Below are 14,826 nucleotides of genomic sequence, written 5' to 3'. Positions count from 1 at the left end.
AACCGAGGATAGCAAAAACTCTTCTCAAGGATAAAAGAACCTCTGGTGGAATCACCATGCCTGACCTAAAGCTTTACTACAGAGCAATTGTGATAAAAACTGCATGGTACTGGTATAGAGACAGACAAGTGGACCAATGGAATAGAATTGAAGACCCAGAAATGAACCCACACACCTATGGTCACTTGATCTTCGACAAGGGAGCCAAAACCATCCAGTGGAAGAAAGACAGCATTTTCAACAATTGGTGCTGGCACAACTGGTTGTTATCATGTAGAAGAATGCGAATCGATCCATACTTATCTCCTTGTACTAAGGTCAAATCTAAGTGGATCAAGGAACTTCACATAAAACCAGAGACACTGAAACTTATAGAGGAGAAAGTGGGGAAAAGCCTTGAAGATATGGGCACAGGGGAAAAATTCCTGAACAGAACAGCAATGGCTTGTGCTGTAAGATCGAGAATTGACAAATGGGACCTAATGAAACTCCAAAGTTTCTGCAAGGCAAAAGACACTGTCTATAAGACAAAAAGACCACCAACAGACTGGGAAAGGATCTTTACCTATCCTAAATCAGATAGGGGACTAATATCCAACATATATAAAGAACTCAAGAAGGTGGACCTCAGAAAATCAAATAACCCCCTTAAAAAATGGGGCTCAGAACTGAACAAAGAATTCTCACCTGAGGAATACCGAATGGCAGAGAAGCACCTGAAAAAATGTTCAACATCCTTAATCATCAGGGAAATGCAAATCAAAACAACCCTGAGATTCCACCTCACACCAGTGAGAATGGCTAAGATCAAAAATTCAGGTGACAGCAGATGCTGGCGAGGATGTGGAGAAAGAGGAACACTCCTCCATTGTTGGTGGGATTGCAGGCTTGTACAACCACTCTGGAAATCAGTCTGGCGGTTCCTCAGAAAATTGGACATAGTACTACCGGAGGATCCAGCAATACCTCTCCTGGGCATATATCCAGAAGAAGCCCCAACTGGTAAGAAGGACACATGCTCCACTATGTTCATAGCAGCCTTATTTATAATAGCCAGAAACTGGAAAGAACCCAGATGCCCCTCAACAGAGGAATGGATACAGAAAATGTGGTACATCTACACAATGGAGTACTACTCAGCTATTAAAAAGAATGAATTTATGAAATTCCTAGCCAAATGGATGGACCTGGAGAGCATCATCCTGAGTGAGGTAACACAATCACAAAGAAACTCACACAATATGTACTCACTGATAAGTGGATACTAGCCCAAAACCTAGGATACCCACGATATAAGATACAATTACCTAAACACATGAAACTCAAGAAAAATGAAGACTGAAGTGTGGACACTATGCCCCTCCTTAGAAGTGGGAACAAAACACCCATGGAAGGAGTTACAGAAACAAAGTATGGAGCTGAGATGAAAGGATGGACCATGTAGAGACTGCCATATCCAGGGATCCACCCCATAATCAGCTTCCAAATGCTGACACCATTGCATACACTAGCAAGATTTTACTGAAAGGACCCAGATGTAGCTGTCTCTTGTGAGACTATGCCGGGGCCTAGCAAACACAGAAGTGGATGCTCACAGTCAGCTAATGGATGGATCACAGGGCTCCCAATGGAGGAGCTAGAGAAAGTACCCAAGGAGCTAAAGGGATCTTCAACCCTATAGGTGGAACAACATTATGAACTAACCAGTACCCCTGAGCTCTTGACTCTAGCTGCATATGTATCAAAAGATGGCCTAGTCGGCCATCACTGGAAAGAGAGGCCCATTGGACACGCAGACTTTGTGTGCCCCGGTACAGGGGAACGCCAGGGCCAAAGGGGGGGAGTGGGTGGGTAGGGGAGTGGGGGTGGGTGGGTAAAGGGGACTTTTGGTATAGCATTGGAAATGTAAATGAGCTAAATACCTAATAAAAAAAAAAAAAAAAAAAAAAAAAAAAGAAAACTGGAAGTCAATCTGCCTCAAGACCCAGCTATACCACTCTTGGGCATAAGCAAAGGATGTTCTTTCCTACGACAAGGACACTTGCTCAGCCATGCTTACTGTTGTTTTATTCATAACAGCAAGAAATGGAAACAATCTATATAACATGCAACAGAAAAGTGGATAGCGAAAATCTGGAACATTTACACCATGGAGTATTAGTGAACTATTTTCAAAAAAATGGTAACATGAAATTTGCAGACAAACTGATAGAACTAGAAAAAAAAAATCATCCTGAGTGAAGTAACCAGACCCAGAAAAACAAGTAAGGCATGCATTCACTTATAAGTGGATATTAGTCATTAAGTAAATAATAACCAAGCTTTAATCCCTAGATGCATCAAGGTTAGGTATAGAGAAGGGCTCTAGGGAAGATGTGAGGATCTCCCTTGGGAAGGGAAAACAGAATAGATTTGCAGGTGAAGTGGGGAAGAGATGGAATGTAGGAAGAGAGTGCGGAGGGGGTTCTAAGTGGGCAGTAGTGTGAAAAACACTGCAGTGGAAACTTCCTACAATCTATGAGGACGTGGTGACTCCTGGTAATGCAGGACACTAAGTCCGAAGTCTCTTACTATTGCCAGGCAAGTCTCCCAGTAGCAGGACTGGGTTGCATTTGGTTGAGTGGTTGGATGAGGGGGTCCAGTGGAGCTCTCCCAACAACCCAAGCTGACACTAGGGCAGAGGGTCACTCTCAGCAAGTGGACATAGGAGTGCCACTGCCCAGGACAACATCCATAGAGATCACCGAATGCAGAGAAGCCGAGCTGGTGCCTGGATGGAGCCTTCTCTGATTTCCACTTATTAAGTATTTTTCATATCTTCTGTTTGCTAGCCATTACTTCACTAAGATTCTCAGCCCTATGAAAGTAGCTGAAATTCAACTATTTAAAGTGATTCTTCCTGACACAAAACAAATGATCAATATACTCTTAACAAAATGGGAAAACACAGTCATAGAAAAATACTGCAGATTCAATGACATTGGGGGCTAGGGAACATAGGAAACTAGGGAATGCTTCACAAAGGTGAAGGCAGGAATGCAAAAGAGACAAACTACAGCAACACAGGATAAGTATTACAGGCACGGACAGAGTTTCATCTATAATCTCTGTCCTCTAGACTACCATGACTAAAACAGAAGGTACTGACAGTGGGACAGGCATGTTACTAGACACAGGATGGGTTGTGAGTTTACTTTTGGCTTTGTGTACACTCAAACTACAGTCAGAGGATGGTGATTTAAGCAGTATTTTGTTTGACATGTTTTGCTTTAAAATATATAATATACTTTATAGAGGTGTTTTAGAAAAAAAAAAACAGTAGACATCATAATATATAGACACTTTCCCATATTCTAAAAAAGTACCCTGGTTTCCCAGACTGGGCCTACACAATACTGGCCCTTTCTGCAGTGGGCTCTGGAAGGGGAAGGGCTCCGGAGGCCCTGCTTACTACTCTACTCACTCGCTCACTCACTACTGACAGATTCTAGGAGAGTTATGCACTTGTAACTGAGCCCACCAGGCCCCAACAGAGAGCTCCAAGTCCCTCATCACACAGATGACACAAACTCACGGAAGTGAATCCCAAAGACAGGTTTGTGGAAAAAGCCTTGGTGGTGCCTTGGTGGGCCTCAGTGACTGACTGGGAGATGAAAAGTGACTGGGAGATGGCTGAGAGGTGCCAGTATTCATACGTGAAACAGTCTAAGAATAAACTATACTCAAAATGTATTCTCCTTGTAAATCTATACATGAATGGGCACTTGTTATATAAAAACGTTGAGTAAATACATATTTATATTAGATTATGAAAGATAAGAAAGATTTGAGATGATTAGTAAAAGACAAATGTTTAACTGAAATCTTCCCTACCATTTTCTTCCTCAAATGAGTTAGCAATTGCATAAGCCGAATTGTTTTTCTCTTTGGAGGGTGGGGGTGAACTGTCTATGTAAATTAGAGAGCGTTTACTATTAATCAGATATCCTAACAGAATCTACACTGCCAGTCTAGAGGGCCTATGGTCATGGAGAGGTCTTAGACTCACAGAATAAACCTAGATTTTAAGATTTAAGATGATTTGAGATGCTAAACTCAGCCATGTTCTTAACCTTGGGAAGTACATAAGCAAAGAAACTTTTTTTAACCAGTGGATTTAGTAGTAAATAATACACAAAAAAATTTCCTTATTGTATTAGTACAGTATTAAATACAGGCAAGAAACTTAAAATATGGCTTAACTCTTCATAAAGCTGTAATATAGAGAAGTATGGTGATGTCAAAATCATGGATTTGAGGAATTATTTCTGGAATTCCACCCAAATTTATTATCTAAGCAGGAATTAATGCAAATGGAACCCACTGTCGTCTCTCTAAGCTTTCTGTTTATTTCATGGTATCATGTAATGTAAGAGGCAAAGGCAGCCGGGGCTTAGCAGTCCAGTCCAACTCCCATCACAGATGGGGAAGCAGAGACACAGAGGGATTTACAAGTCAAACGTTAATAAGAACTCAATCCATTAGAGCCTAATCCAGAGACATAACCAAAAAAATGCCTTCATAAAATACCAAAATTAATATTGAATCTAAAAACTCAACAGTCGATGCTGATGGTATAGGAAAGCACCTAGCACCTGAAACCACTTAGCTGCAGGCTAGGCTAGGAGAGCAGGGACTCGCAACACAGGGCATGTTAATAATAAAACAAGTGTCTGAGAACTACTCCGCAGCATGGTTGCCACAGTTCATGATAAGTCAGTATTTACTCCTAATTTGCTGAGTAAATTTTGCGCATGCTCACTACCAAAGCTCTGTCAGATTAGAGTTACCTAGCAGAGTGAGATCGCCCCACCCTGCATATGTGCATACATGTGTCTATGTGAATATGCATCACGTCATAACTGTTAAACAGTTTTGTCAATTAAAGTTTTCAAAGTAAATATAAGATACTATAATTAAATAATAATTTAACAGGACTTAAATATCTCTCTCTGTGCTTCTATCTCAGTGAGGGATTTCTTTGCTAGGATAAAACATAATGGGCAGAAGCAACTTGGGGAAGAAAGGCTTTATTTTATCTTATAGCTTGTAGTCCATTATCTAGGAAGTAGTGCAGGAATTCTGGGAAGACACCTGGAGGCAGGAGCTGATGCAGAGGCCCTGGAGAAGTGCTGCTTACTGGCTTGCTCAGCCTGCTTTCTATAGCACCCAGGACCACCAGCCCAGAGGTGGCTTTATCTATAACATGCTGGGCCAACTCACATCCATCCCTAATTAAGAAAGTACCCCACAGGCTTGCCTACAGCCAATCTTATGGAGGCATTTTCTCAATTGAGGGTTCCCTCCCAGATAACTCCAGCATGTTTAAGGTTGACAAAAAACCTAAGCAGCACAGCCTATCGCTACAGAAAAGACCACAATCACTTCAGCTTGGTTTTTGCCTTATGTTTTTATCATTTTTATCATATAGTATAATCATATCATAAATATAATGTTTGCTCATTTGGATACTTGAAAAAGTACTCAACACGCACATATGCACAACTTTGTGATATTTTTACATCATTTATTTTTACTTTTATTACAATTAATTTATTTCCCTAATGTAGGGTCCTACTACAGAAAGTTGGCTCAGCAGTTAAATGCACCCACTGTTCTTCCAGAGGGTCCGAGTTCACTTCCAACATGCACTCTGGAGAAGCTCACAATCTCCAGGGATCTGCCAGCCTCTTCTAGCATCTGTGAGCACTGCATCATGTGCGTCTAAAATAAATTTAAAAACTCCCTTTCTATTCCTCTACTCTCTTATAGCTGATACTACATGTGGATATAAATCCCCTCTTTAATTTGGATATACTGAACTTTGCAAATCAATCATACGTAGCATTTCACTGTTTCAGGTCTGACTCTTGCAGCTACTGTCTGTGCTGTTTTCTGCTCTACCTACTGGAATTACATGGTATATGGACATTTCTTATATACTCGATCTCCTGACTTTCTACCTTATCTAATGTTTGTCTCTATGCACTGTATTCTTGGTGGTTTCTCTTTCATATAGTTCTTCAGCTCAAGGATACTTAGATCTAACCTACAGATAAATGTTTCCTGTAACTTCAGTGATTTTATTCTTCTTTAATGGGATGGATGCTGTTACACTGTTATAACAGGGCTAGCACTCAGGATGTCAGGTGTGGTAGCAAGCACCTTTACCCCAGAGTCATCTCAATAGCCCATAACACATTTTTAATAATGGCATGTAGTATAGCTTCTTAATAGATGAAACACACACACACACACACACACACACACACACACACACACGCGCGCACGCGCACGCGCACACACACACGATGGCCCTGGGCTGCACTGTTATGCTCTAGCACTTAACTTCGCATCAGCTTGGAGATAACAAGAGACAGGGAGCTCAAAGGAACAACTTCATCTTAGCAAATATACAGATCTCTGTTCTAAATTTATATATGCCTCTCCTTGAGGTAAAACTATTTAAAAGACAGCTATATTACCACAAAGTATAATTAGCCACAAATTATTTTTAATTCATCAAAATATGAATAACATTAATTCATCATTATACCTAATTTGATACCGAATTCATACCTAATTTGAAGGTAATTTTCAATTGGATGGCATTTTCTGCATTAACAGTTTTGTTAGTCTGGTGCTTTTCAAAGGCATTGATGTTTGGATTCTAGCTTTGAAATGCTTATAACACAGTCTGGGTGTGGGTACATGCCGCATGCAGAGCTAGTTTTATATTTAAAATTGCACTGCAGAATAAGACAATCAAGTAGTATTAAGTACATGGAGACCGTGTAAACAGGAACTAAGAAGACTGATCTAAGAGATTTGTGGTCACAGCACAAACAAACAGAACACACTGCCCACGGCTGCACAGAGCTCAGGAGCTAAAAGCACTTGATGCTGTGGCTGAAGAGCAGGGTTCATTTTTTAGCATCCAGAGGACATCTGACCTCCCTGGCCTCCAAAATCCTCTGTAAACTTCTGATATATAAAACTCATATAACCTACTCATACAAACATAAAAACAAAAGCAAAGCAAAGCAAAAACAAAAACAACAACCTACGAGGCACATTCCTTTAATCCCAGCACTTGGGAGACATCGGGCAGGCAGATCTCTGTGAGTTCAAGGACAACCTAGTTTGCATATGATGTTCCAGGCCAGGTAAAGGTACACAGTGAGACCCCGTCTTTAAAAAAAGAAAAGACCTAGTGTCTCTATAAATTAAAATATCTGAATTATGATGTCAATCTTGGCTACTCTGAAATAATAATTAAATGTCTTGAACAAAACTCAGGACATAGACAATAGCTGTGATTTAAATTGATATTATCAGTTGGATTATCTGTGATGATCTCGGTGTGTTCAGCATGCAGATCCATTTCTGTGATATACAGCCTTCTACAGTGCATCCCTGCAATTATCAACGTTTTCTGAGCCATTGAAGATATTTTTCTTTCATTTTTGAGATTATGAAATAATAATTACATCATTCCCCCTTTCCTTACCTCCCTCCAAACCCTCCCCTTTTGCTCTCTTTCAAATTCATGGCCACTTTTTCTCATTAATTGCTATTGCACGCATGCACGTGCACACACACACACCCCTAAATCTAGCCTGCTCAGTCTCACACTGTTACTCAGATAGATAGATGATGTCAGGGCCAAGCATGGTGTGCTGTCCCCCTTCTCACCCTCCCTAGCATTTCAACAGCATACAGTATTACAAGAGTGCTCCGCCGCAGGAGGACTACCAGGCATTCTTTCTACCATACAAAGACAACCTCCTGATTCAGAGAAGACATCTCTCAGGACATGATTGTTTGTTTGTTTGTTTGTTTGTTTTAAACCTGGATGCAGTTTTAGGGCAGCAGATATGTGCTGAACAGCAGTGTTCCCTGTACAGAGCAAATGTGTGTAGGCTGACTCTTACCTGCTTAAAGAGCTGAAGGTTAACTGCAGTCTCCAGGAACTGTTTCATCACGCTTGAGCGGTGCTTTACAAAGCTCTCCTCACAGAAGGTGATGGGCTCGCCCTAGACATAAGTAAAGATGTTGCGGGCATCAATAAAAGGTCAGTCAGAGAGAACTAGTCCTCTAGGGAAGCCCTATGCTCTTAAAACTGCTCAATCTCACTTAAATGCAAATATTTACCATTGGTTGCTTGATTTTTTAAGTATAAAAATATCAAGTATACTACAACAACTTAAAAGTCTCCAGTTTACTTTTCTTGCTGATTAGACATTTTTAAACATTTTTCTCACATCAGATTTATTCATTGTTGTATGTGATATCTGAATATTTTGCCTGCATATATATATGCTTGATGCAGATGACAGCATGAGATAACCTGTATCTGGAGTTACGGGTGCTTGGCAATCATCATGTGGGTGCTGGGAATCACAAATAGGTCCTGTGCAAGAGCAATCAGTTATTCTCATACACCTGCAGAGCCATCCCTTGCTGGCTGATCCTCCCAATGCCCATCCCCCAACACTTCCACAGCCCACTTGGCATACTTGACATATATACAGATAAGTGATTGTATTTCATGTTCAAAAGGAGAGTGAAGACTAATGACAATTCACTCGCTAGAATGAAATTTTTAGCAATCCTAAGGTTTCAGTAAGGCATTAAAAATCATACTGGAAATCTGAAAATTATCAATTATAATTTAATTGTTAAAGAGACTCAGTGCTCTGATTAAAGAAGTCTGTAAGTAAAATGCTAGGAATTGGCTCTGACGTGGATAAAAGTAATGACTAGTAACAGTGTGATTCAATTGCTGCCTTTTCTGGTGGAATTAATGATGTCACACAACTACCATTTCAAGGAAATTAGCCACAGCCGCATGTAGGCCTTAGTATAAAACATAAAACTTAGATGAAATCCAAGATGCAGTTTCTCTGGATGTGTCCACAGCAGCCTTGTGTGACTTGCTCATCCATCACTCATGGCTGTGTGTGCTGCCATGCCTGGCTGGGGGCTTTTCTTAAATTATTATTTTTATACTACTAAATTTAATTTCTAGCCAGGTGGTGGTAGTATATGCCTTTAATCCCAGCACTTGGAAGGCAGAGGACAGGACTCAGATCATCTGGCGTAGCTGCAAGCCCCTTGATCAGCTGAACCATCTCATTGGACCTCAGTGTTCTTAATTGTTTTTCTAAGTCTTTGGTGACGTGTGTAGTAAAGAGGGAGAATACAAACTATGAGGGAGGCTGGAATAATCTATCAAGTATCGTCATAAACTAACGCTCACCAGACAATGACCCATCTCAAAAATGGTATTACAGACTTTACAGTGATTTTTGACAGAAAGAGCTATAGAAGATTTCTGAATCTTACGCATACAAACTGGATGGGTTTACACAAATAATCTCTGGGTAAATGAAGTAGACCATACTTACTACTCCCATAAAAACTTCATTTAAGGGTGCAACAAAACAAACGAAAGCAAAAAAAAAATAAAAAAAATAAAAAGACAATCCTGTTAAAGATGTATCTACTGTATTCACGTTACCAGAGCCAGCATCATAACTACTGACACTGGAAGAATAAATAGTCAATGAATCAATGAATATATGAGTGAAAGAAACTGGAGTTCAGAAACACTTATTTCGCAGAAGTTTTTAAAAATTTATTCTTTGAGAACTTTAGATATCAGAGACTATAGCAAGGGGATGTAGAGGACAAGACTTCACCCGTTAAAGGATCCAACTTCATTTTTTTTTTTGTTTTGTTTTTTCCAAATTCGTTTTTTATACTTTCATCTAAAAGGACAATGTCTGCAAAAACAAAACAAAACAAAACCCGAGTGCCTGAACACAGAGTGCTACTGCGTGGGCATCCTGCTCAGAGACACCTAGGGATCTGTTTTGCTGGATCAAGTCATGCAGGTATTCAGAGATGACTGCACCAATGGCTGGCTCCTAGATTCCCAGATACATCTTACACAGGCAAGTGGGAGTGGTGCCAACCATGTGGTGTTGATTATACAAACATACAGAATGGAAAAATTATTGGATTGAGGCTTGCACCAAGGTCTCAGAAAAAAGTAAAGACAAATTGCTAGTAAGTTGGATTCACTGTAGCCTAAGATGCAATAGAGTCTAGGGTACAGATGTCAAGAAAATAGGATATTTTCCAGGGAGAGCTACAGGCACTGACTGAAAGTGGTAAGAGAGAGGCTATGTGTGTCGTAGGTAATAGACACATAACAAAATCCAAAACACTAATGTACTTGAGACTATATATCCCCCATACCCCTTATTTTAAATGTCATCGTCACGTAGTACCTGACTGAAATAACTTAACCAAAGAGAGGTTATCACTGTGATGAAGGAGGTGTGGCAGTGTAGCTTCCTGGCAGCAGGAATGTGAGGTGGCTGATAACAATGAGTCACAGTTAAGAGGGAAACTCGAAGAAAATGATTTCTTCAGGACACAGAAGCCCAGATGCACACATGAAACTCAAGACTGTGGCAGCATAGACAGAGCCCACATAGATTAAAGCTAGATGGGGTCCCAGAACTGAAAGACAGGTTCCTACCCCTAATAAAAAAACTTGCAACTGATAGCCACTTGCAAAGGAACAGTTAGTTTTCATCAGTGGAGGTCTCCTGGATATACTACCCAGAGGCTCTATGCTCAGCAGTCAGCAGCCAACATAGCACAAACTCCGTGGTCGTTCTAACGATTTGTTTGTCTCGTGTACTATGCTTGGGCTTTCTGAGGGGTGGTCTTATTGGTCTTCTGCTTGTGTATTATGATTTCCAATTTGTGCTTTTATGGAGCTTTTGTTTGTTTTTTAAAGGCAAAGAAAGAGTGAAGAATTGGGTCGCTGGGGAGAATCTGAGGGGGACTGGGAAAGGAGAAAGTGTAATCAAAATGTATTGTATGAAAAAAAATCATTAACAAAAGAGAGACAGAGGGAGGAGGAGAGGAAAGGAATGAGAGGGAAAGGAGAAGGAGAGGGGGAGGGGAAGGAGAGGAGAAGGGAAGGAGAGGAGTAGGGGCAGGGGAAGGAGGAGGGACAGAGAGAATGGTGTAAGGACAGAGAAAGCCAGGCCAGAAATTAATACACAAACTCAACTGGTGCCTTGCTAAGACTACAACTCAAAACATCTGTCTCCAATGGATCTATTTCCTTTAGTTTGGTCCCCCTCCTCGGGTTTTCAGTCTTATAATATTATAAGACACCACCATAAGCCAGAGAACAGGCGGTCAAACAGCCTTCTAGTCTACCTTCCCCTATTAGGTTCTCTGTACCTCCCAATGTGAGCTTCAGTCAATGCAACTCCTTTTTGTGAGTTTCAACTTTGTCCAAAAGGCCAAAGTCTTCTTTATGTCCCAAGGCAATCTCTTACCTGTGAGTCCCTATGAATTATGTTAAATACATGTAACTGTATGCAGCAAACATTTGTATTCCAAAAGAGTGGGAGGACAACATTTTGAACTCAGTCATATTCAAATTTGTGGGTCATTAGTAAAATAAGCCAGCTTCTTTGGCAGAACACAACATGAATGGCCTATAGAGCAATTCCTAATAAAATTCCTCTTTCCCCTTCAAAATTATCAAAAGCCTGGCCTTTACCATATACAGTTCTTAGTATTCTGGTCTCCTGAACTCTCACTAGAATGAGCATTAAACTCTGTGTATAGCACCAGAGGACTTCTGTAACTCACAACTCCAAATCTGACCCAAAACCCCTTCTAAGGGTCAGAATGGATATGGTTGGTAAATTCCAACAGTGACTCCACTTTATGGTCCTACTGCCAGTGCTTGTGTGGGTGCAGGTCCGCCTACTGTAGTGGCTTGGGTAGTCTCTGGGCCCCACCTCTACTGCCTCTGTCTCTATCCCACCTAGTCTACTTAGTACTGTCAGTGTACGCAGAGTTGCAGGTCTATCTAGCCTACCATGAGTAGTCTTTGCCCTCCCTTCTTCCCTCCTCCCCTACACCAACCCACCAAGTCCACGTAATGCTGCCAGTATACACATGCATAGATGCAGGTCCAACTATTATAGAATACATGACATCTCAGAGGTCCCATCCCTGAAGAAAATGTATTTTCCCTCCTCTGGAAGCCATCAAGTACCAATAGCTTCTCAGTTCCAGATGGGACTGCAGAACATTTTACCTGATTTGTGCTGGTATTCTGGCTGGCTTAATCATGTACAGGTCTTATGCATGCAATATAATCACTAAGATTTCATGTGTGCACATGTGTAAGACTTAATACTGACATCACAGCAGGCTAGCAAGCAGAGAAAGCAAAAGCTAGTACTTAGCAAGCCTTCTCCTTTTTCCTTCAGACCAGGTGCCAGTCTATCAGACGGTGCTAGCCTCTTTCAAGCTGGTTCTTCTCCCTCAGCTAACCCCTTCAGAAAAGGTTCCCAAAAACATAAAAAAAGTGTGCCTCACTAGCTGTTTCTTAATCTGATAAAGTTGGCAAGACTAACTAACTAGTCTATAAACATCCCTTAAACCTTTTGAGATAGTGTCTTGCTATGTAGTCCTGGATGCTAGTCTGGGACTCTGAGTAAACCAGGCTAATCTCAAACCAGTGGTGACGCTCCTCCCTCAGCCTCCCTGAGGCTGGGATTACAGGAGAATACCACCCTACCTGGTTCCAGTCAAAAAATTTTAAAGCAATGTCTAGTCAAAGAATCCATACTCAAAGCTTGTTAAACTTCGCAGCTGTCTTCTATTGGACTAAGGACACCAAAATATATTGATGAAAAGAGATAAGATCGTGAAATGAGTATAACTTCTATACTTGATCCTTCTTTGACTTATGCCTAACAAAATATATCAAAGATATAGGTCAAATATATAAATGATCAAATAAGTTCTGAAATAAACATGCAAACCCTTTTAATGTCTGTCTCTCTTGTGGTTCTAGATCAAGATGTGAGCTCTCAGCTATCCCTTCATTCCACCATCATGCACTCTAACCCTCTGAGAGTGCAAGCATGGGGTTTTTGTCACTGCAATAGAAAGTAAGGACAGAGGCTGGCCCCCGGAAGGGAGCTATTGTTCTGATAGGCCTAACAATGCTGGGTTTGGAGTGACTTGGTAGACTATGAGACCTGTACTAGGGAAGTGGTTAAATGTTGTTAACAGGACATCCTAGTGGGAGCTAGGAAGACAGTACCACTGAGAGCAACATGGACTATGGAGGCGCTACTCAGTAGGTTTTAGAGAGGAACAATATTAGCAACTGGGCTAAAGACTGTTCTTGTGATATTTTGGCAATGAATGTGACAGCTTTCTGCTCTTGTCCTAATTATTCACTAAACTGTAAAGTAACTCATTTCCTTGGTAGAGGTGATTTCAGGACAAATATTCAAGACAGACTACTATTGACTCATCTTGATTCACAACATAAGGCCAAGGGGTAGGGGTGGGGCACATGGACAATTGCATGAGTCTTCTGAAACCTCAAAGCCTACCTTAGTGACAGTTATTACTAATTGCACTTAGGCAGGTTCACAATCAAAAGGAAAAAGTGGAGCAAAAGAAATAGAGAATACACAGCTTAAGAGAAAAAGAACATCAGGAAATGTAATGTTGGAGCCCAGGCTTGTGCTGAAAACTAAGAAGGCTAAAGAAGGCCTGGTCTGGAAGGGAATGGAGGAAGCAGTAAACACAACGCAAGACCCCACCCACCCAGCTAAGTTTTCAACTTTGAAAAGGCCAGATTTGCTGCTCCTAAACATAAACAACAAAATGAGAGCTGCCTTTGATGTGACTAAAGGGTTGGTAGTCAAACTTGGCAGTGTCCTCCACATGGCTGTGGGCTTTAGAACTGTGAAAGATACATGAGTAACGGAGTTATAGAATCTCCCTCCATTGTTAAGAAGAGCCACAGAGGCCAGGCATATTGCACTGGAGTCCCTTAAAAGAGAGGCCTTGAGAGACCATCGAATGAAGCTATGATATTCTTGGTTTGTGTCGGAAACCCCAAGATATTATGGGTGCCAGATCCATGGGTTATCAGTCAAGGAGAGCTACACGGTAGACGTGAAAGCAGCAGAACGGAGAAAGTGTGGTGCAGGAAGCAAAGCTAGAAGAGTGGAGCCATCTAAGCCCTTTGACATCAGGCTTTAGAGTTTGTAGTGCTGGGTTTCAGTCTCGCATAGGCCCAGGATTTCCCATGTTCAAATTCCTTCCTTTTGGAGTGATAAGGTATATTTTGTGCCACTGTATGTTGCAATTATGTGATATGATTTCTTATTTTACGGTGGGTTCAAGTGAGAAGAGTCCCTTGGGTCTCAGAAGAGACTTTGGATTTTTAAACTGTGTTGAGTCTGTAAAAAACCATGGGGATTTTTGAAGTTGACCTAAATGCATTCGGTATTGTGATATGGCCACAAGCCCATAAGGGCCAGGAAGTGAGGTGTGGTAATGTGAATGAGAATGGCCCCAAATGCCCATATATTTGAATAGTTAGTTCAGAGTTAGTAGAAGTGTTTTGGAAGGACTAGGAAGTGAGCCCTGTTGGAGGAGATGTGTCACTGGGTGTAGGGCTCTAAGATTGCAAAGGACTCGTCTAATCCAACTGCTTTCTTGGCCACATGGAGGTAGATCAAAACGTGGGCTCAAAACACATTTTTGTCTTTCAAGCTCACCTTTCTTTGACTTGCGTAACATGAATGATAACACACTCAACTGCATTCAGATGGTTGTTTCCATTCTTTCAAAGGAGACTCTTAGAATTTTTAAGATTTTCCACATTATATAAGCAGTGAGGTACAATATTTAAAATTCTTTAATATCTTC

General features: G+C 41.0%; 1 protein-coding gene across 7 annotated transcripts in view; it reads right to left on the bottom strand.

Annotated features, from left to right (window-relative positions):
• The window catches only part of Dennd1b (DENN/MADD domain containing 1B), a 212,335-nt gene that overhangs the window by 57,585 nt on the left and 139,924 nt on the right, over positions 1–14,826 (bottom strand). For all 7 annotated transcript variants that reach the window (NM_001166501.1, XM_006529716.4, XM_006529719.3 and 4 more), the window contains one exon: positions 7,974–8,075. In NM_001166501.1, the coding sequence (NP_001159973.1) occupies positions 7,974–8,075 (102 nt within the window). The remainder of the gene's footprint in view (positions 1–7,973; positions 8,076–14,826) is intronic.

Source organism: Mus musculus, chromosome 1 (assembly GCF_000001635.26).
Source record: "Mus musculus strain C57BL/6J chromosome 1, GRCm38.p6 C57BL/6J".
In the NCBI taxonomy this organism is placed as follows: Eukaryota; Metazoa; Chordata; class Mammalia; order Rodentia; family Muridae; genus Mus; species Mus musculus.
The sequence above is the reverse complement of the archived record's forward strand: the minus strand, read 5'-3'. Positions and strand labels throughout refer to the sequence as shown.